The sequence below is a fragment of the Agrilus planipennis genome, unplaced genomic scaffold (assembly GCF_000699045.2).
Source record: "Agrilus planipennis isolate EAB-ADULT unplaced genomic scaffold, Apla_2.0 scaffold83, whole genome shotgun sequence".
In the NCBI taxonomy this organism is placed as follows: Eukaryota; Metazoa; Arthropoda; class Insecta; order Coleoptera; family Buprestidae; genus Agrilus; species Agrilus planipennis.
Window position 1 is genome coordinate 702698 of NW_020438895.1, and position 23600 is coordinate 726297.

Sequence of the window (23600 nt, forward strand, 5' to 3'; positions counted from 1 at the left end):
AACCACAGTGGAATACTATGTTAGGTTTATTTTGGAATGTACTGTAAATAACGTGACTATTAATTAATATAATTATAAATAAGTAACTGTTTAAGCAATGTAAACGTGGTCTTCAATGAAATTTTGTAAAATTCGAAAATGGACGTGATCTCCTTCGATTATATTAACAAAAAAAAAAAGAAAATGAAACTAGTAACAAAAACAACTCATACACTAGAATGCAAGAGTTTTAAACCAAAGCAACAAAAATAGCTCTCGTAGTTTCTTCAATATTGTCTACACAAAACAAAAATAAATAAATAAAACGTAGAAAAAGGTTAGGAATTCTCTGTTTTCACTTTCAATAACGTTGGAGCTTTTGACCCTTTGTAATATTTTCGGAACGTAATCAGCCACAAAAAGAGAGCATAAGACAATTGGTAGTTTTCTGTATATACAAATCTGACTTGACTGATAGGCCGACAGAAAATTCCCGTATACTCATCAATTACTAAGGTGATTTCATTTATAAATACAATCAATAATAATTAACATGAGGTAATAAAGACAAGATGACGTTTCACATGACTTACTTTTTACTTATTGTTATTTCTACCTACTCTGACATTTCTCGATTGTGAATTGTACTGCTTCGGTGATGTTTTCGAATACTGGTAATTGTTTCCTTTTGGCAAAATCCCGCAAATATACCCTTCCACGATTGTAATCTTTCACAGCTTGATCCGTTATCTGGATAATGGAAAAAATATACGTCAGGACGATAAATTAATATTAATCACAACTACGAGATGCCCCACTCCAAAGGTAAAATTGTATGGAAAGGATGAAACCCAAAAAAAAGTATTTCTAAAAAAGTATTTCTAATTCAATGAACAAACTAGATATTTAATTTGAAGTGAGGAGGTTGGAGTTTAACCAAAAGTATTAATATGCCAAATTAACAGTTAATCTTCTGCCAATTTTCAAGTTTTTGTTATTTCTAATATACAAAATACGTTTATCTTAAAGTCACCGGGGGAAATCCCTTATAGCACATCCAAGAAGACTAGATGTAGGAGAAATAACTTAACCTGAAGCGAATATGTTTAAAGAACATCATCACTAATAAAAGTTAGAAAACGCGTTCGCACGTTGCGCGATGGGCGACTGCACATCAGTTTTAGTAAAATCAATTGTCAAACACAAAATTGGATGCGCACTGTCTTACTACGCAGTAAACTACTTTGCAAGTTTACATAACGTGTTCCTAAGTCTAGTCTTCTAGTGCATAGCATTACAAGAAGTTTACAATAGTTGCAGCGGCATACATATATTTAAAGGGAGTTACTTTTGCTTTCTTACCGTTTCGTTTCCAAGCCGGCACTCCTGTTGGGGAAGTTGTTGTATACACAGGACAACATCCCTACCCAGTCCCACGTAATGTGCGGCCAAAATCATACTTGAGAGAGACTTGGTATCATTGGTGATAACGAAAAGTAACACTTTACTACGATTCATAACGCGCACCCACTCCAAAATGTCACTCTCGGACACCGAACTTTCGTACTTTCCACCATTCGCGAACACGTTCTCCTTTTCACCCCCCAAATCCCTACTGTTATGGCTCGTTTCCCTAACAGTCGGATTGTAATACGTTAGTCCGTGTTTTTTAAGGAGCGGGATGGCCACCTGTTCTCGCCACGAATGCTGCGTCCTGAAGGAACCCCCTAAACACACATCAACTAAATAATTGCTCTCCCACGTTGGCGCCCCCTTAAGCACTGAACTGTTATTGTTATGCGACGGGTTGCTGTGAGGACTATTACTACTAGGAGGAGAACATTGCCTATTCAAAATGTTATGGGTCCAATCTGAAACCAAGATGAAAATCTAACGTTACAGTTAAGAAATTAAAATTAAAGTTGCTTGCTTTCCAGAAGCAAAAGCTCTAAATATACGTTTTTTCATGCAATTTTTGAATGGTACGAATGAACAAATATTATTGTCTTCTTTAATGAAAAAATGCTTTTGTACCAGAAAAGGTACCCCTGCCATCTTGTATGTATCAGGAATGAAAAGGAATCCGTTACAGATTCCAAAATGTTTTGTATTTTCATTTAGAACTTCGTGGTATCTGGTGCATTAACAAAAATATATTTTAAAGTCAAAAAATCCTTGCTAATAGAAGTATTTATACATACTATGAATCTCTAATCTTTTTATATGGTGCAATTTGCTGTTTAGCAGTGTCGTGCATTAATGAGACCAAGTGTTTTAATTAGTAAATAAAAGGAGTAAGAGAAAATAAAATGAAACAATAATCTTTTTCGTTGGCTTCATGCTTGAAAGCTGACATATCGAGTCCGAGCAAAACGGACAATTATTACCTAACATTTTACGACACTGTAACCGTATAAGATGTTTAGTCTTGACAACAATTTCAGTCCAAGAAAATGTACTAAAAAATCTACCATAAATGAAGCCGTTGGTGCTACATCCTCCTGACGAACTGAACTCGGCCACTATGGCGCAGAAATGCTCGAATGAGATTCGAAACTTTGTTGGATCGGTGGAATTCCGGATGTTCAGATAACTGTACAAATCCGACGCTTTCAAACGTTTATTTGTCAACCTTTGGAACGCGTCCATTGTATCGTTCAAAGTTAACTCTTCTTTGTTGTTATTGTCATAGGAATCAAAGATCTCTCTCAACCTCCTGGAAAAAATCAAATCATTCATTCATTACCCCCTCTTGATTGTAGTTTATTATATTACCTTAGCTTGTACGTTACCATGGCTTCTGCAGACATTCCATTACACGAAGAATTTCTAAGAAGACTAGCAGTGTGTTGTAGGGCAGACGATAAGTTTTCGTGAACTCTAACCCCTTGACTTTTCACAAGGGCAATCAACGTTGTTTGACCCTCCACCAAGTCTACATATTCCCTATAAAGACGTTTACCATTTTTATACCAAAATTACCCTGGATATTTGCGGTTTGTTTTTACCTATTGGAGAGTTGTTCACCCATTATGCTCTGTCCAAATTGATAAGGATAGATAACTAGAACAACGCAGCGATCTGATGCCATCAAATAGGCAACTTCCATCATTCCCACTACGTTCCTTGTTTGACTTTCGACAACATATAAAAGAACCGATGCAGACTGTTTGGCATCGTGCTCTTCCGAAACCAGTTCCGGACTCCAGAATGGTTTTTGCTAGAAAATAACACCCACTGATACGTCGGACAACCCAGAAAACTATTGAAGCCCAAAAACATGTAATAACTCGTTCGGACCACGTCATTTAGATGCTCTCTAATCATTCACCACTTTGAAAAGCCTATAATGGTACTTACTGGATTATAATACGATATCCCATACTTCTGTAACTCCGGAATTGCTATATCAGTTCGCCATGTCGTTGGATTACACGATCCACCGAGAAAGACTTCACAATTTTTCGAAGATACTACAAATTAAATGAAGAAATGTCTTAACAAGAAGCCCAACCCATCCCAACTCTCCTTGTAAGAGAGAAGAGATATTTTTAGAGGTATATTTAAATCAAACAAATTAAACTTCAACATTCACAGTGCTCTGAATGTTATAACTTTTTTACGATTAAAAGATACCTACATTTTATGTGGTAGCATCTGATGATAAACAGATACTTCCGGTTTAATTATTTCGCTTACCATCGTTTTGTTTATGTTGTTGTTTCGATTTTCTGTAGATTTCAGGCCGCTTAAGCTCTCTGGCGAAAAGACAAAATTCTCCGAACGTTAGAAAAGGAGAACCATTTCTTCTACTACACTGTCTTGCACATTGCAACATTTCTGACACTGTAACGACAAAAAAAATATGTATATGCATCAGAAAACACCCAAAAAAAAATCCAAACGAATTTTACGATCGATGAACACACGCACTTATACCTGAGAGTTACGAGTTACATAAAACTTATACGCGTAGCTGATATTAAAAAAAAAATAAGGGGGGAAACAGCTTGTCTAATTAAAACAGATTGTGTGGCACAACATAATACTACAATTGTTTACACTAATGATAATAAACGTACCTACACATTATAATTAGTGTGATATAGTTTCTTTTTCGCAAATTTCAGATGATAAAGGACACAGGCTCTGACATAAAATCCATTGCGGCTGCTCCAACTTATTCATTTAGTTCAGTAAAACGTCAACAAAAATCGATAACGTAGTACTGTAATAAATGTACTTGACACTTTCAATTTAGATACGTTTGTAAGACTACACATGCATTATTATTAGAACCTTGTGGGTATACGTATGTATGGTTGTTTGTAATGGTATTTAAAATCAAAATGTTATCATCGAAAGTAAATAAGCAAACGTGGTGTACAGCACACATTCGCTATTTTATTAACAGAGCGCATTTTTAACAATCTGTTAATAATAAATTTTTTATTCTCATCTGATTTTAACCAGATTGACTATTGATTCTGATTTATAATGTTGCACCGTACAACGAAAGAAGGGGGGGGGGGCGGATTTGGGTTATTTCATTAATTAAGTACGATTTGCGATACGTCAGGGAATGCTGCGCTTTTGTCCTAAATCAGGAAGATTCGTATTTACATGGTAGGGATATGGTAAAAAACATTTACGACAGGAATCGGGATGAAAATATGATACCCCTTCCGCGAGTATGCCACCCTCTCTCTAGAAGGAGGCAGGATTGTACGTATGGGCAGAGATAGGTAGCGGCAAGGGGGTGACTGCCCCCCCCCCTGGCAAGCTCATTGCCAGCCCCATGGAAAAGGTTTTGACGATCACAACATCGGCACAAATTTTAAAAACATAGAAACCAAACATACTAAAAACCCATATAAACTTTACTTAATCATTACATCTACTGAAAATCTACCCTCCCCCTCTCTTAAATTGATCTCTTGCTATGCCCGTGGTTGTACGCATCAAGACATTTAGAATATATTAAAATAAATATAATAATAAGCTTGTAAAAACAGTTGTATGCTGTATTAATTGATTATCGCCAATAACAGTTATCTTTGGCCTTTATATTTATTATGAGGAAAATATAAGGCCAAAGTAGAAGTTCATTTCTGAAAAAGGAAAAAGATAATATTGTCATTGTATAATATAGATAATGATGGCGACAGCACAGGCATTTCGACTGAAAGTTAGTAGAAATACAGTCTCTCGTATGATTTTATAATAAATTGGACTACAGGAACTTGCTACACATGCTTGACCATTAATAATAATTTATGAAAAGATGCTACAATTAATTTCCGAATATTTATTTGTTTTCGTAGTACCATTTGACCCCTTCCTTTGCCGCGGGAATAGACTTATTATTAGTTAGTTCTATTAATAAAAAATTAGTAGGTGAAAAATAGACATAGAAGCGTATGAAGATTTTTATTACCTTGTGATTTGGACGGATAAAGATTCATATCATTGAACAACATTTGCACCGATTCCCCGGGAATGTTCGCTGTTGGACCTAAGCGATTACAGATGACATTATATACTTCTCTGAAACAACGAAAATTTAATTCAATACACATTTAAATATTACGTCTAGCAATATGAAATATTAATCTGAAAATTCATTCTTGAATTTTTTACTCACTACACGCTACCTCAAATTAATGAGGAAAAATTGTTACTGTTGTCGCAACCCCTCCGGGAATCGAACCTGGTACGTATGGCTTTACGCACCAATGTTCTGACCACTAACTACGAGAGGTAACAACAGCAACAACGACCAATTTTTCCTTCATTAATTTGAGGTAGAGTGTAGTGGGTAAAAAATTCAAAAATGAATTTTCAGATTACTATTTCATATTAAACTAACTCACTTCTAAAAGTAGTCTAAAATTGTATGTATGTTTATAAGAACAGTTATTATTTAAGGGAAGATAAGGGATACGGATGGATTTTCCTAATATTCTTTACGAAGATATAGCTTTCTAATTACCTACTCTTACAATTTACAAGTAAGTACCAATCTAAATACTGACAGAAGAAATGTTAAAAGAACTGGTCATTACCCTTTTCTGCTTTAGATAATTCAAAATGACTTTAACATGATAACAACTTGATAAAAGTAATTAATCAAAGTATATACACTTCTCATTTACAATTATTTATTATTATGTCGAATTCCAATACTGCCATTGATTTTTGATAATGTAGGCATAAAAAAAGCACTTAACAATTTAATTCAGAACGTTTTGCATAGTTATTAAATGTACCTTAACGATGTACCAACGTCAAGGTTTAACGTTTACCTAGGTACCTACAATTTATTATCACCATTGGTAAAACGAAACAAATTAGACTCTTAATCAATAATAAAACGCACTTATTAATAAACTTTGACCAATTAAGTACCTTTTAATTGTTGCACCGCAATAAAACCCATGGGTTTTTTTTATTAATGTAAAATAATTCCTAAAGCAGTTGAATATTGTGGTGGATTCGCCTGGCATTTGGCATAGTCGTGTACATCTTTGTATCTTTTAATCGCACGTTTCAATTAAAGATTGTATAAAAATTGCAAAAGATGACTTTGACGTTTGAGATTTCCCTAATACGGTACCCACCACCACCAAATTGTAATGGGTTCAACTAGTGTTAAATATATTACACTATTAATTGTCATTGTCAGTATTTACAAGTTGATTAATAATGGTTTACAGTTTACACATGTTTGTTATTTTAGCTTACAGTTATTATGTAGTGCAATAAACATAACGATAATATTTTACTTTATTAAACTGTTTAGGATTTTTTTTAATACCCCATTATCTCATTATTAAGTAAAACATACAATATATCAATGATTGCGTATCAACGCGATAATCTTTTTTATAAAAATTGTTACATTATTTTATTTGACACACGTGTGGACCTATATCTGCGTACCTATGTAATAGTAGTACTTACATAGGTACGGAGTTGACTATATTTTCTCTTTTATTTTTATGGAGGCGCCTGTAAAATTGCGTGGGTGTAGTCCACAGGTATCGCAGTCAATAAAATACCAAATAACTTACGACTAAATAAACGTTTACAATTGACACACTAATTGTAAATGTTTATCGTGTCATACACCCATAGGTACCATTATTTTTTAAAGAAAATTATGTAATATTTGGTGCAAATGTTAGGCCAAACGTTCAGCCTATACTTTTTAAAGAGCAGGTATACAAAAAAAAATAAGATACATACACATCAAGCAAAATATAGTAAAAACTTACAACATTATCACGATTAGCAGTTTATATAAGTCACTAGAAAATAAAAAAATAACACTAGAACACATCGAGCACCATTAAATTTGATTTTGGAAACGGAAACTGAGTTATTCTCATGGTGGCAACGAGTAACATGAAAGCGTTTTCACCGTACGTTGGAAATACTGTACTGACCGACTTGGCTTCGACGACTTAACGCTGAACAGTGCTCGCCAATCACAACAAACTATGGTCACAGGCTTCGAAAGCAATACGTCGATAATCTCGTATTAGTACAGTAGTTTGCGAACAAATTCACCTGCTATTAATCCGCTAAAACGACCACAACATAAGCAATTAAAGATCTAACCAAGAAAAAACACTGTAAAATAGCTGGTTTGGACTACTTAACAGATATTTAACAATGATGTATAGAACATTTTAATTTTTGTTTGACCACAACGTACAAAAAGGAAGCTGGACCACAACGTACAAAAAGAACACTGGACCACAACGGAGAAAAAGAACACTGGACCACAATGTGTAAAAACAAAACTTGACGATATCGTACTCCATAACAATAAAAGTAATCATGAACAAAACTAGATCATACAAAAACAAAACAGCATCGTTAAAACACAGTCAGACCCTAACGTTCGACAGTAAAACTAGAACAGAATGTAGAAAAACAAAATTTGACTTGACTTGACAAATTATCAAACAAAACTAGACGACAACGCATTCAACAATATCACATGCAAAAGAACTAACCGATAATGCACAAAATAAAAGAGTTTGACCACAACGTTTATGTAAAACTTACTTATGATTATAGCGCAACGTATAAATATAAAACTTGACCTTAAATTATAAGGCAAAACTAGACCACAACGTATAAAACTAGACGACAATATATAAAACAAGACATGACCACAACGTAAAAAAAATTAAATGGTAATGTATAAAAGAAAACTTAACCACAACGTATTCAACAATGTAACATAAATTAGATGACAACGACCTAAAAAATAAACCAGATCTCAACGAATGTATAAAAATAAAACTTAAATTATAAAACAAAACTAGACCACAACGTACAAAGTAAAAGTACAATTAGACCACAACGTATCGAAATTAAACTTGACCACAATGTACAAAAACTAAAAGTAAAATGCAATGTATAAAATTACACCAAATCGAATAAAAATAAAACTTGACCACAACGTATGTTAATAACACAAAACTAAACGATATAACTTTCAAAAACAAAGCTAAACAACGCACAAAAACATAAAGGTTTTCTCTCAAGATAACCTACAAGAAAATTAGATGATAATTAAAAAAGTTGAGATTAAGCAAAAAAACCAACGAAGATATTATAATAGCTATTATTTAAATTAATTATATTACGATAGGACTATTATGCATTAATACTGAATGTGTAGTGGTCTTCAGAATTCTCTACATTATGATCCATGATAGGTACATCATTATAATAATTCTACGCTCAAAGGCTTTTCAAAATAATAGTGTTTCAAATTTAACATGTTGCTATTTTGAAGAATAAAATATTAACATTTTATGTAAACAAGTGTCTTTATATTATTAGCAGCCTTATCTGTAATTTTTTGGGGTAAACATAAAACTGCCAACTATTCATTCTGGATATTTTTAGAAAACTTTTCTTGTGGCAATTACTGTACCATGTATGAAATTACTGAACCAATTTAGGAGACGTACTTGAACAAGTACTTTCGTTTCATGTATGCGACGTACCTACCTATACTAATTTCAAGTTTAAATTTTATCGAGTGTTCGGCGATTATGTCCCGACAGATACCGCATGAATTGTTCAGATTAGAAATTATATATTTATAGGCGTGAGTAATGCTGATGACCTTTACAATCGCAATTTCCTTTTATTTAGCGTACGAAATATTGTATTAAAAAAGTTTTTAACCTCAAGCACCGAGTTTTGATGTAGCCAAAACTTTTTGAAGAAACCTAGCCATTCCAGAAAATTCATACCAACTGTTAGGAAATAAAGCGTCACGTATGTATGTTTTCTGTCTTATCTAATGAAAAAATCATTTTTTAATGAAAAACAGCCATTACTTATCACCGCAGCCTCTAAAACAAAAAGCAACCAATAGATTACTCAATCTGAAGTTCTATTGTTTGTAAAAAATATCTTTTAGTGTTTTCGCAGTAACTAGTTATCTATTTTTACGAATTTGAAACAAAAAATAATTGGTAGGATAAGTTTATCGGATAATGATGTAATTTGCGTCACTGATAAAATTTTTACCGATCTATACACCTTTATTAAAGGATAAGTTTTAACCAACAAACCTGCCAAACTATTTATTTTGTACTTTATTATTCTATAAACATATACCTAGCAAAAGAGTCCATTTAATTAGTGTCATTTATAAGGATCTTGTGTTTATCAATTATAAATCATTTTTAACTTTAGTTTTTCAAGTTTTTATTAAATTATTATTCCAAAAGCTCTTGCCTGCCCTTTGTAGCTTTCATTGGGAAAAATAACGTCTAAAATAGTCAAGGCGTTTTGCAGTGTACCCAACATCAGTTTTTGGTATTTCAGCAAAACAAATCATTTCCTTTTGTAAACACACCGTTCAAAAATTGTAGTTTCGCCAAAGTTAAGATATAGGCACAAGTTGATTTTAGTTAAGTTTCATTTTCCAATATTTTTTTATCTTTTACACTTTTCCTTGTTAAAGAATCGGAATTTTCAATTAAATATCGCAAATTAAAACATTTCCATTTGGAGCTAAACAATTGCATAAAAATGAGCGGGTTTAAATGTCCATTATCAGTACTTAACAGGTATATTCTGACCACGAAAGTTCCACGTTTATAATATGAATGGGTTTAACTAGTCTGTTTTGTATTTAGTATTGTTACGGACTTATCAATGGATTTAAAATGACATAACACATCTTTATTGACGTTTATAAGCATGTATTTTCAAATCCACGCAATTCGATCGAACTTTATGTGAAATTCACAAACTTGTTTCACGATTAAAACCATTAGCCACAGCTATTTATAAGAGTGATGTCAATAAAAATCGACTTGATTAAATAAAAATGCAAACCGTCGTTCACATTTTCATTTATATATATATAAATATGTATACGTCGTTATTTGATAAGAAATTAATTAAAGCTTTACCAACATTTAATTACTTATATAGGAGGCGATAAACATGCTCGGAAATTAAGAAATATTTTCGCGAAGAAAGTATAAACAGAAAGTTGTTTTTGTTTTTTTTTCTTTTTTGATAATTTAAACGAAATGGAGTTTTATTTGAATTACGAGCTTATTAATAAATTCACGTAAGCTTTTAATTCGAGCGGAAACTGAACATTTCAAAATACAGTATCAACTGTCTAATCAATACTAAATTCACACTTCTTGGCCACTACTAACGGACATTCACAAAAATATGTGTAAAATTAGGTAGCATCATAAAAAATTTATTACTGCCTTATTAAATTACAATAAAAATTAAGATTTACCGCAGCTATTAACCGTGAAAGTACATGGTAATAATTCAAATAAAGAATTAATTTGTTTCAGAAACAAATAGTTTCATAGCAGAAGTTAACTTCGATTTGAATACGTACAGAATATGTTTTTCGAAATTTCAATTGTTAATCAATCGTTCATAATATCGATGGAGGTACAACAGAATTATTGAGCTTCTAATCTACAAATTAACAACTGTTGTTTGCATTGAAATCTTCTTCAAATACTTAATCCTTTAATGTAAAGCTGTATAGATCCATGGATCGATAAAATTGATCTTTACTCACAAATTGTGATGCTAATGGTCAGTCACCTTTCACTTGTACTGTTTCAGCCGATGGTTAGACCCACCACGGGTACTGTGCTATCGTTAGTTGCAACAACTATTACTACAAACATTCACACTACATCGCACCAACATCAACAACAAGGCCAACATCGTACAACATTCTAACAGAGTTTCCGTACAAGACTCGGTTTTTCTTTACCTGCACAAGGCGTCCTCTATTGGCCACTTCCTGATCAATTAAAGCCCACTCTCTATTTACCTCTACCAACTACTACCACTAGATGTTTACGTCATCTTATCAGGTCCCGTACGATTACTACTACAAAAAAAACCATTTGATTGTCCTTTTACAAAAGGAGATGCAAACTGTTATTATTATTATTATGAACCGATCAACCTCCAACAAGAGAGTAGGTACCTTCGCATGTGGACATATTTGGGAACGCGTCGAGAGATTGAAGGCTGATAGATAGAATTTTTAATTGATTTTAATAGAAACCCGACACCTACGTGGATTCGACTACTACGATGGAATGCGGTAAAAGAGATGCTTTTTAAAACCAGATACGGTTTTAAAACATTATAAAGTTTATTCACCTATCTATCAAATCGGGACAAAAGTCGATGGAATTTAGTTAATGACGCTGATGATGAGCCATCATCATCATATCATCATAAGGTCATCAGTCCTAAGACTGGTTGGACACGTACCTCCCACTCTTTCCTATCCTGAGCTAAACTTCGCATTTCCATAAAACTAGAACAGCCCACATCCTTACCTATTTGCGAACAGTAATCTAATCTAGTTCTACCTCTACCCCTCCTAACTCCTATTTCTGCCTTTAATATGTCTCTGACTAGACCTTCATGCCTGAGAAGGTGTCCTACCAACCTATCTCGTCTATTTCATAGTGACTTCCATAGAGTCCTCTGTTCTCCTATTCTTTCTAATACCTCTTCATTTCCAACCTTTTCTACCCACGATATCCTCATCATCCGCCTGTAACACCACATTTCGAACGCTTCAAACCTTTTCTTTTCCGCCGCTCCCACTGTCCATGTTTCACACCCGTACAACGCCGTGCTCCAAACATACACCTTTAACAACCTTTTTCGAATTTCTAAATTANTACACCTTTTTCGAATTTCTGAATTAACCATTCGCGAGCATAGATGTGACTTCTTCGAAACGACCATGCGCTATCTTCTGCTTTATATCCCTACTACTCCTTCCGTCCTGACCTATCTGACTTCCTAGATACCTAAAATCAGCCACTTCTCATTTTTCGTCTCCTACCTTTATATTCGCACTTTCCCTACTTTTCCTTCCCTTGCATACCAGTATTTTTGTTTTACTTTTATTTATTTTCATACAGTACTGTTTTGTCAGTACCGCTTCCATTTTATTTAAAGCTATCTCTCTGATGATGATGATGATGCCAAAAGAAAAAAATATGAAATCTGAGAACTAGAAAGATGATGGCACTCATCCTTTAACCAAACTAAATTTCCAAATGATTTTTTTTTTAATACACGATCTTATTCCAGCTCTCTTCTGACAGATTAATCTAGATAGGGTACATCCTATCTTTGGAATTTAATCTGTATTTGAATGCAAATCCTAGGAAGCACAATTTCTTTTCCTCAATTCGTCCCTTTTTGTCCTTCCCAACAGTGAAAATCTCGTTAAATTGAAGGCCAAAGGATGCCCTCATAAAAATCATTTTATCTCATTACCTCTGGCGATGATGATACAACCACCCGGAAGCAACAACAACCAACAGGACAGCGAAAACTGCATCAGAAATTAAAATCCATATGTGGGTAACATTCATGCAATCTTTTGGCGTATCAATCTACTTATGCCTTCTCATACCTTCCCAAATAAATTTTAAGTGAAAGAAACCCTGAAGGGCACACTTGTTTTTACTAATGTGCTAACACAAGATATTTGCACGTGTTTTGTACAAAAGAGACCTTTTTAATTGTGTTTGGGTGGTCATTTTGCCCAAACCTGTTCGTGATTCATTACAATATAACTGATATGCAAGGTGAACGGTAAAATAATTCCTTATAAGTGATATTCGGTTGGTCAGATCTCCTTCGAAATGTTCAGTGCTTATTATAAATGACGCACGTACAACTTCTACGCACATTTTTCACATTTAAATAATTATAACACGTCACTTTATTAGGAACAAATACCTGGGAGGTATAATACTTAATTTGTATGATATACATATACTTAAATGTGCATATGTATGTGTAAAGGCGATTTTGGAGATCATGGTAATAAGCCTATCGAAGGTTCTATAACGGGTGACATCACGAACTGAAACTGCTTTTAACCTACAGGTAACATCAACAATAATTATTTATAGAACTAATTGAAGTCGTCTAAATTTGGACTGATAGGTATCACTGTACCATGACCTAAGTAAAAGAATGTTCTTTTTGAGTAACCTAGCCTAATTTAAAGTACAGGACTGGAAAACCTCAGAGGCGTTCTATACTATAAAAAGCTCAAACCCCAAAGCACAACTAACATGACACTGAATGTTCGAAGTATTTTCGGTAACAACGTTACCTTCTTCACGGACTGAATGTAAGGTAAACATAAATACTGACTAACTTGAGTTGGTTCTCCTTTTCAGTCCCTGAAAAAAATAGCTTTGTTATCGAAAACCGAAAAGTACTTCAAATGTTCAGTGTCGTGTTGTGGTTTGAGCTTTTAAATGTTCCAAGATCTATAAAGTAGAAACCGATATTCAATTTGATTCTTCTTCATTAACCATGGCGATCTCTCGTATCATAACATAACCTAAGGAAAGTTCTTTCGGCATAAAGTAACTTAAACCCATTATGCATCCATCAGGGAATTTTCTTTTAATACAATTTAACGTAGAGGATTGGAAAACCTCGAAGGCGTTTTATAATACAAAAAGCTCAAACCTCAACGCACACCTAACATGACACTGAATGTTCGAAGTATTTTCGGTAACAAAGTTACCTTCTCCAGGAACTAAATGTAAGGTAAACATAAATACTGACTAACTTGAGTCTTTGATTCTCCTTTTCAGTCCTTGAAAAAGATAGTTTTGTTACTCGAAAACCGAAAAGTACTTCAAATGTTCAGTGTCGTGTTGTGGTTTGAGCTTTTAAATGTTCCAAGATCTATAAAGTAGAAACCGATATTCAATTTGATTCTTCTTCATTAACCATGGCGATCTCTCGTATCATAACATAACCTAAGGAAAGTTCTTTCGGCATAAAGTAACTTAAACCCATTATGCATCCATCAGGGAATTTTCTTTTAATACAATTTAACGTAGAGGATTGGAAAACCTCGAAGGCGTTTTATAATACAAAAAGCTCAAACCTCAACGCACACCTAACATGACACTGAATGTTCGAAGTATTTTCGGTAACAAAGTTACCTTCTCCAGGGATTAAATGTAAGGTAAACATAAATACTGACTAACTTGAGTCTTTGATTCTCCTTTTCAGTCCGTGAAAAAGATAGTTTTGTTACCGAAAACCGAAAAGTACTTCAAATGTTCAGTGTCATGCTGTATTTTGAGCTTTTGAATGTTCCAAGATCTACGCAGTAGAAACCGATATACAATTTGATTCTTTTTCTTTAATCATGGCGATCTCTCGTACCATAACATAACTTAATGAATATTCTTACTGCGTAACCTAACCTAAAACCATGATGCATCCATCAGGGAATTCTCTCTCAATAGAATTTAACGTACAGGTTTCGAAAACCTTGGAGGCGTAGGCTATAACACAAAAAGCTCAAACCCCAGTGCACAACTAACATGATATTGAATGTTCGAAGTATTTTCGGTAACAAAGTTACCTTTTTCAGGGACTGAAGAGAAGTAATGTGAGGTAAACATTATAAATACTGATTAAGTTTAGTCTTTGGTTCTCTTTAGTCCCTGAAAAAGGTAACTTTGTTACCGAAAACCGAAAAGTACTTCGAATGTTCAGTGTGATGTTGTGGTGTTGAAGTTTGAGCTATTGAATGTTTCAAAATGTATTGGGTAGAAGCTGGCATACATGTAATTTGAAAAAAAAAACTATGCAAATTTTAAACACTACACGAGCGAAGGTGCAGGTAAAACCCAATTTTTAATAAAAGAAAATCGGATTTTCCATTGTTACTCGTTACGTTTTTATTTACGAAACGGATTCAAGTCGACTAGATGTTGCATTACATTACACCTCCGCAAATTGGTACCTACTTGCGAATTTTTAATTAATAAATGCATCGATCTGGACGCGATATATACGCTAATTAATGTTGTTGTGATTCATATTACCGAAATACTACCGTAAGTCAGTTGAACTTGGTCCAACTGAAATAAGTAAGCGTTTAAGTACATCAGGTATGTATGTACTTATTTGTTCATGCAACTCGGGGAGATTTATGGCGATATTCGCGATAAGAGCGACAATGACTTTCGTTACCTTGCCTTGCACCGTTGTTGTTAGTATTATTGATGTTATTTACACGACATTGTCTCATGCATAATGTGACATACGGAACTAAAACAAAGAAACTCGATATCCTTATAACAAGCGAACACAAGCACACGACAGTCAACATGTTATTATTTTACTCTGCGTCCGACCACCGCCGCCACATGCGATTTTTCCGCTTCATTAAAATATTATTACTTATTATTATTATTGGTACATGCAACTTGATGTTCAGTTGTTGTTATTGTTGTTGATGACGCTTTTTTTGTTTGATCTATCGACAATGTTGGCGTTTACGTGATGCGTGTACGCGTATTACCAGCCTTCTCTTTTCCGTTCTGTGTGAATGTAGAAATGACCTCAGACGTGGCCGCGTGTCAGTCCAGTCTTTTGTCTAATAAAGGAAAGTGGTTAAAAGGAGAAAAAGCTATGTAATGTAATTCCGCGGGCAACGAATTGCCGTGACATAAGCGAACCAACAACTCACTTTAGTTTGCGAGCGCGCGAGCTGATGTCATCTTTATACTGGACAGGCTAAATACAAAATTTCGAACGAAAAATTACAGAAATGTTAATTATTATCGTTATTCCCGATCAAGTCCACCTTAACATTAATGAGTCGTGAACCTTTATTTTGACAACTTCAAGCTTTTCAAGAATTAAACGTTTACAAATAAAACAAAAAAGTACATAGAAAATATCACAAATGGCGCGGTAAACGCCATCTGTACTACATTGCTACATTTTAGGATTACGTATGCTCCAACAAGGTCCATTTAAATATATGGATATCTACTTGCTGAAACGAATCCCGGCGTAGCTAACCTCAACGTGATGGGCACGTTACCATAATCGAATAAAATAATTCGAAATGGTCTATATTCTGTCGAAACCGCCAGACGCGGATCGATCAAAGGGAGAAAGCTTTATGAACTCATGTAAAGTTGCTTCCAGGATTTACTTTGGATTAGATTCAAAGCAGTTAGTAGTTACGAACTAATTGTTAACCAAATAATGAGGAAACGTAATCATTAGTTTAGAGTTTTATGTCATTGGTTATTATTTGTTTAAAAATATTTTAATTGAAATTACAAATTAGGTATAATCTTTACCGGATTCTTCCAGTTATTGTTGCAATTTTCGTTAATTTATACCAATAAATATTACTGTCAAAGGTTAAGAAATGATCTAATGCTTTTCTTAATTATTATTATACATTTTTTTCCGTGAAAAAGATGTAAATGGCAGTTGTACCTGAAAGAACTGGTGGTGATGCAGTAATTGTTGTAGTCACAAAGTTTTGTAATCATATACTGACTCACAATCAGTAAATTGACATCATATTGCGATCAACAAATTTCCTTATTACTAGAAATATATTTTTTATTCATTTATCGTATCACGATAATTATTTACAAGTTGTTCTTTGATACAGATAAATTAAACAATGAAATTAAATCATCTAGTAATTGCAATAATCTGGTGTCCTGTAATGGATGATGCATTTTATTAGGACATTTAAACATTACTGATGAATATTATGCAGGATTACAGATATAAAATCCATTACACTTTTTATAGTTTATAAAGTCATTTAAATGTCATCTAGTGTTTGTCCTTACGGTTAAAATCCTTGCATTATCTGATTATTTAAGTTATTTTTTACTTATTATTACAGTGGTCCTTAGGACAATTTCTGCAACAATACTGGACCTGATGGTCGTTCACGCATGTACAAAAAAAATTGTTTGGTCAATTAGATGTAACACAATCCAAGTGTCACCATCAGTCAGTCGGTCAATAGCAATGAATAACAATGTAATAATTTACGACAGACATTAAGGCAGACCATGCAACCTTGTGGCGGTGAATTTAAACTAGCCAAGTAAAGTAGTTAATTCGTTGCAAAAATATGGTGATGAACCTTGAATTGAACTACGGAAAAATTACGTTTCTTGGGTTAAACGCAATTTAGATCAATTCTAATAAAGAGGATTGTTTTGTAGTCTAGAAAATGTCAAGACGACCAGCCTGCATTCATTTTATACGTTATCCCTTGATTATCGATAGTAGTCCTTCAAATCAAGTAATCTCTTAATTTTGATTGTTTTAATGAAGTTCACCATGTTTAAAACCATTGGTGAATGTAGCATTAGGGGCCATCAATAAAGCAAGTAAGGGGCATACTACAATGCTGTGGTGTTTTTGGGGGATGTAGATGCCAAACTGTTAGGCCTTACATGATAGGGGGAGGATTTAAAATTAGGTTAAAGGTGTATGGAGCACGGCGCTATATGGGTGCGAAACATGGACAGGGGGCGCGAAGGAAAATAAAAGGTTAGAAGCCTTCGAAATGTGGTATTACAGGCGAATGATGATGATGGATAGATAGATGACCGTGGATAGAGAAGGTTAGAAATGATGAGGTATTAGAAAGAATATGAGAACAGAGGACTCTATGGAAGTCAATAAGAAATAGGCGAGATAGGTTAGTAAGACGCCTTCCCAGTCATGAAGGTCTAGTCAGGGAAATATTAGAGGTAGAAACGGAAGTTAGGAGGGGTAGAGGTACACCTAGATTAGATTACTGTTCGTAAATAGTTAAGGATATGGGTTGCTCTAGCTTTAGGGAAATGCGAAGATTAGCGCAGGATAGGAAGGAGTGGAGGTGCGTGTCCAAACAGTCTTAGGACTGACGATCTTATGATGATGATGACAAACTATTAAAAATGCATCCATACGTAATGTTTTTGACTTTTTAATGAATTTCTAATATAACACCAATTTTTACGATCCCGTTCGATACGACATAATCGAGTTTTACTAAATGGTGTGCCTTTTCTTGTAAAAATTCTACCCTTTACGCTATATCTAATTCTAATCATCATCAACATAAGGTCGTCAGTCCCAAAACTAGAACAATCCACATCCTTAACTATTTGCGAACAGTAAAAATTATCTGGGTCTACCTCTACCTCTATCCCTTCTAACTCTACCTCTAATATGTCTCTGACTAGACCTTCATGCCTGAGAAGGTGTCCTACCAACCTATCTCGCCTATTTCTTATTGACTTTCATAGAGTCCTCTGTTCTCCTATTCTTTCTAGTACCTCTTCATTTCTAACCTTTTCTATCCACGTTATCCTCATCATTCGCCTTTAACACCACATTTCGAACGCTTCTAACCTTTTCTTTTCCGCCGCGCCCACTGTCCATGTTTCGCACCCGTACAACGCCGTGCTCCAAACATACACCTTTAACAACCTTTTTAGAATTTCTAAATTAACCGTTCGCGAGCATAGAAGTGACTTCTTTTTATTATATTAAGGCGACACGACCCTGCGCTATCCTCTGCTTTATATCCCTACTATTCCTAATATCTAAAATCAGGCACTTCTTCTAATTTTTCGTCTCCTATCTTTATATTCGCTCTTTCCCTACTTTACGTGCAATTTATAATAGAGCGTGATGATATAAAAAAAGTGTAAGACCAATGTTGAATAGTGAGGTAATTATTATAAACCATCGGAAAAAAGCAATTAGCTCATTCGCCAATTGTAATAACGGTGCTTTTGAACGTATCAACTTTGCCGTTTTCTGAGAACGTAAAATAGCCAAAAGCAGCTTTTAAATAAATAAATATATACCTGGCATATATACGTACGCTTATGTGTACATAATATATAACTAAACTGACATTTTCTATTCGACGGATTTCGTAGAAATCCAAGAAACACGGTATAATTTTAGTTCTTTTAATAAAGATGATGGAATAGCAATCACGAGAGAAACAATGGCCACTTAAAAAATGTAAATACATCAAGAATCGACGTTTAGACTGTATGAATAAAATAACAATTTATTGATTTAAATACAAAGAAAATCCAACTTTTTTTTAATCGAAAATACCATTCATATAAATCAAACACCAATGATTTTTAAGCCAATATTTGTCACAAAATGAAAAAATGTAATATAATCCACACGACCACAAAATAATGTATTTTTGAAGTATAATTAACTTACCAACGAATTAAACCAAATCGATAAGCGAAAGTGCAATAAAATATTAGGCAATATTTGAATCAAAGCAACAATTTTTATTGCAGGAAATAAAAGCGGAAGTTTCGTCCAGCAGATGGGTATTATAATCATAATAAAATTATTGCTATGTCTTCAGAAGCGTTTCAAGTAAATTATAGCCATTCGTGGTAAAGGATATTCAATAAATTACCATACTTGTATAGTGTCAGTCAAGGAAATTGCGTCTCCCTGAGTGTATAAATTTAAGTGTGTACACAAACACGATCAATAAAATCGTCCTTCTTTTATTAAAGATTACTAAATTGCTGTATAAACAAAGGAGAAGTTTATTGACATTTCATTTATTAAACAGCGTTTTTTGTACAGCATTTCAATGCTAAAAATAACTGATTTTTATAAATTTTCTTTGGTAATTATCCAGAATTGGGGCTCCAGACTCCAAAATGTTTGGAACGATTCTATATTGTACTAAGAAATCTATAAAACTAATGCTTTCAGTGAATAAAATAGTCGTAACATATCAGCCCTCGGGCGGGCAGGGGGGCAATCTGTCATAAATCTACCTAACCAAACAATGACGTTACCAATGCAGGTAATTATCCAGAATTGGGACAATTTTGAAAAATTATCATTCGAAAAATTTATGAAGTCCTAAAAAACTGTCTCCCCCAGTTTCTAATATCTAATTCTATTATGTAGAATCACCGGAAATCGATGAAAAAATTTTTGGAACGATTTTGGTGTGGAGCCCCAATTCTGGACAATTACCAAAACTTTCTTACCTATTGGCCGATAAGGGTCGATAAGATAAGTTAAATAATTTTGAGTGAATTATGAGCTAGTGGATAACTATTTACTAAATGTCGACTTACGACCAGCGAAGCAGGCTAGTTATTAGATAATAAAAAAGAAAACGTAATCCACTATAATGAATGAATTTCATTTATTGCTTTGTTTGTTTGCAAATTTACATTTTCGTCATTTATCTACGAATGTTATCCATTTCTCTGCTAAAAAAAACAGACGCACTTTTCTGTTTTTAGTGATGATCGAACAGAGGAGGAACAAAACAATGGGAAAAGATAATCGCCTACTTCGTTCGCGACTCGATATTAAATGCTATGCGGCGACGACGATGACGATATCAGGAAGGCCCTGGTGCAGTCTATTGACACGGTTTGCGAATTGACATCGCCGACGACGCGACGATTGCAGTTGGCGGTGAATATGCTTTCACTATATTGTTTCTATACTAAATTATAATATTTACAATGTGCAACAGCCTAGATGCATTTGTCGTTGTCATTTTGTTGGACAGAAGGCGTCTCAACAATTTCGGATAGCCCATGAGCTTTTTTACAATATGAAAGTTACTATTTACATTACATCAATAGCTAAAATTAATTTAAAAACGTAAAAACTACAACAACAATAAACACGATAGCAAACACAGTGGTAACGCCATGTCATTGTGTCGGCAAGACTGCCAACTGATTAATATGAAAAAGAACCGTAAAGTTTAAATTTCAATACCAATATTCGTTTAGGGGAATCGCTTCTGAGTTGGCATTACTGTTTCCTTGTAATGGCGTCACAGATCACGCGTGCATCGGTTTTTGTTTTACCAGCTGTATTTACCTAGCACCTATTAAGCTTTTCAATAAAAATTATGATTATCTAAGTATTGATAAGTGTTTTCATATTGAATTTTGAGTTTTTATTAGAACTCGAGTACATATTCAAATCTTTTTAGACGTAGATGTTGATGATGATCCTTTTTTGTTTCGTTAATCTGAGGCGATTGGCCGGTGACGTCAATTTTTACAAAAAGGAAGTTCTGAATGTTGTGGATTGCAAATGCAAAGTCATGTGCACATTTTAGAAGTACTTTATAGTCAATAGAGTTATGGTCAAACTGATGGGTGCCCAAACGCGCACATTATTAAACTACCTACTGTCTCTATTGCGTTTAAAAAACCTATACTATATGTATAAATTCATACATACATAAGTACATACAACTGATGTCATCTATATTTGTGGAGAGTGTGCCTCGAGGGAAATAATATTTTATACGCAAATACATACACATATATGTAAATACGTATTCTATTATACAATATGCAGGAACGCATGTATATCGGAAAATCGTAAGGAATGAAATAAAAAAAATGACGTACTTTGTATAAGTACGTAATACTTAGTAATTGTATTTTTGCTTGCAAATAGCCCATTTACGTTTTATACAGTGCTTAGTTTAACGCTTTTAAAATTACGGATGCAAACAAATCGTATTATCACCTATACAATTTTGTTTTTCCACATTAGAAATTTGTACTAATTTAATTTCAACAAAATACATTATAAAAACCGTCAAAATGTTTCTAAACTGAATCTACTGCTTTGAAACAAACAATAGTATATTCACTTGCACAAATTGTTGATAACGTTAATTTATTAGATGTTTCATTAAGATTTCTTTTTTTTTTATAAGCAACGATTGCGTTTAATTAGTTACATGATAATAATCAGTTACCAAAACGAGTGAATGTGAAGTTTACGACACCCTGTATGAAAATGGCTCCGGCATACGTATATAAAAATTTTCAAAATGCTGCCAACCTTCTTTTTTGACATACTAATTACTAGAGGTAGGCTCGTTTCGCCAGTTTCATTTCAACCCTCATCATAAGGACGTCAGTCCTAAGACTGGTTGGACACGCACCTCCACTCTTTCCTATCCTGAGCTAGCTTCGCATTTCCCTAAACCAAAAGCAACCCCATCGTTGAAAATCCGCCAAATAAGAATTAAAATTTGATTGGTAAACGACCTTCTGAATAGGACTTAACTATATAAAATGATTAATAAAAGTTGCTCACATTGGCTATTGAAGGTATTAGAAGCTTAAAAAGGAGACAAAGAGACATTCCATGAATGTCTTCTAATTCTTGAACTGAAGAGAGACCAAAACATTCTAAATTGAAAATAGATAATCTAAAATATTGGATCGATATTGTTTTCCGGGTTCAATGTCAGGGTCCATGGAATTTTGAAGTTCCAAATTGATATCAGCACCTGCCCCATTTTGTTTCCGATCTTTTATACATTGCAATAAGAGAAAGAAATGGAATTCTTATTTTCTTTAGCTTTGGGTTCACCTAATAAGTAAAGTTTTTCGAATCGTTTTCTAAGGATTTTCAATTATATGTCCACCATAATATCTTGTACTTTTCAGTTTTACACATCTGGTGTATATCAATTCGATATTGTTTTGCGGGCTGTTTTGTCGTAATTCATAAAATTTCGTAGTTTCTTGCTAAAGGTACGATAAGAGGTGATTTGACAGGTTTTGCTGATATCAATTTGGAACTTCAAAATTCCATAGACCATGACACTGAACCCGGAAAACAATATGATTCCAATATTTTACATCATTCATTTCCACGGAGTTTAGAATTTTTTGGGCTCTCTTCAGATAAAGAATTACAAGGCATTCATGGAATTTCTCTTTGTTCCCGTTTTAACTTTTTAAAACATTCAATGGCCAATGTGAGCAACTTTCATTCATTATTTTACTTAGTTTGATCGGTGATACTAGCAAAACTTTTGACGACAAAATGTATTCTGGATTTTACAGATAGAAAATACGTCTGGAAAAGTATTTTAAATAAGATACAAAATGTTTTTTCAAAGAAGTATTTCAATGCAAGTTTTTGTATTTGCATTTTAAATGCAAGTATGTATTTCAAATAAATCACATTCTGTCTACAACATTATCCTTATGAGATTTTTCCAATGATTGATGTACGTTTTGTAGATATCAAAGGACTCTGCTAGATCCTTAACGAAAATGGCCCTTTGAAACTTTAGAATCTGGTAGTTCTCCACGTGTAGATCATAAGTCTCAATGGGCACGAACTCCTAAAAACTTTTGAGAAAGATCTAAATAGTTTGACACAGAAGGATTTAGCGGAGTCATTTAAAT

At 33.8% G+C, this 23600-nt stretch overlaps 1 protein-coding gene across 4 annotated transcripts in view; it reads right to left on the bottom strand.

The window, feature by feature from the left end:
• Positions 1-6: 6 nt before the first annotated feature.
• Positions 7-23600, bottom strand: part of LOC108734281 — a 72848-nt gene continuing 49254 nt past the window's right edge. For 2 of the 4 annotated variants that reach the window (XM_025973121.1, XM_025973123.1), the window contains exons 2-9: positions 5417-5526; positions 3679-3825; positions 3340-3452; positions 2988-3199; positions 2755-2925; positions 2451-2695; positions 1342-1850; positions 7-729 (exon numbers count right to left, since the gene is read on the bottom strand). In XM_025973121.1, the coding sequence (XP_025828906.1) occupies positions 592-729; positions 1342-1850; positions 2451-2695; positions 2755-2925; positions 2988-3199; positions 3340-3452; positions 3679-3825; positions 5417-5526 (1645 nt within the window). In that variant the 3' untranslated portion in view covers positions 7-591. Of the gene's footprint in view, positions 730-1341; positions 1851-2450; positions 2696-2754; positions 2926-2987; positions 3200-3339; positions 3453-3678; positions 3826-5416; positions 5527-7256; positions 7468-11077; positions 11238-23600 lie in introns of those variants that run through there. The other 2 variants (XM_025973124.1, XM_025973122.1) reach the window with 2 other exon arrangements.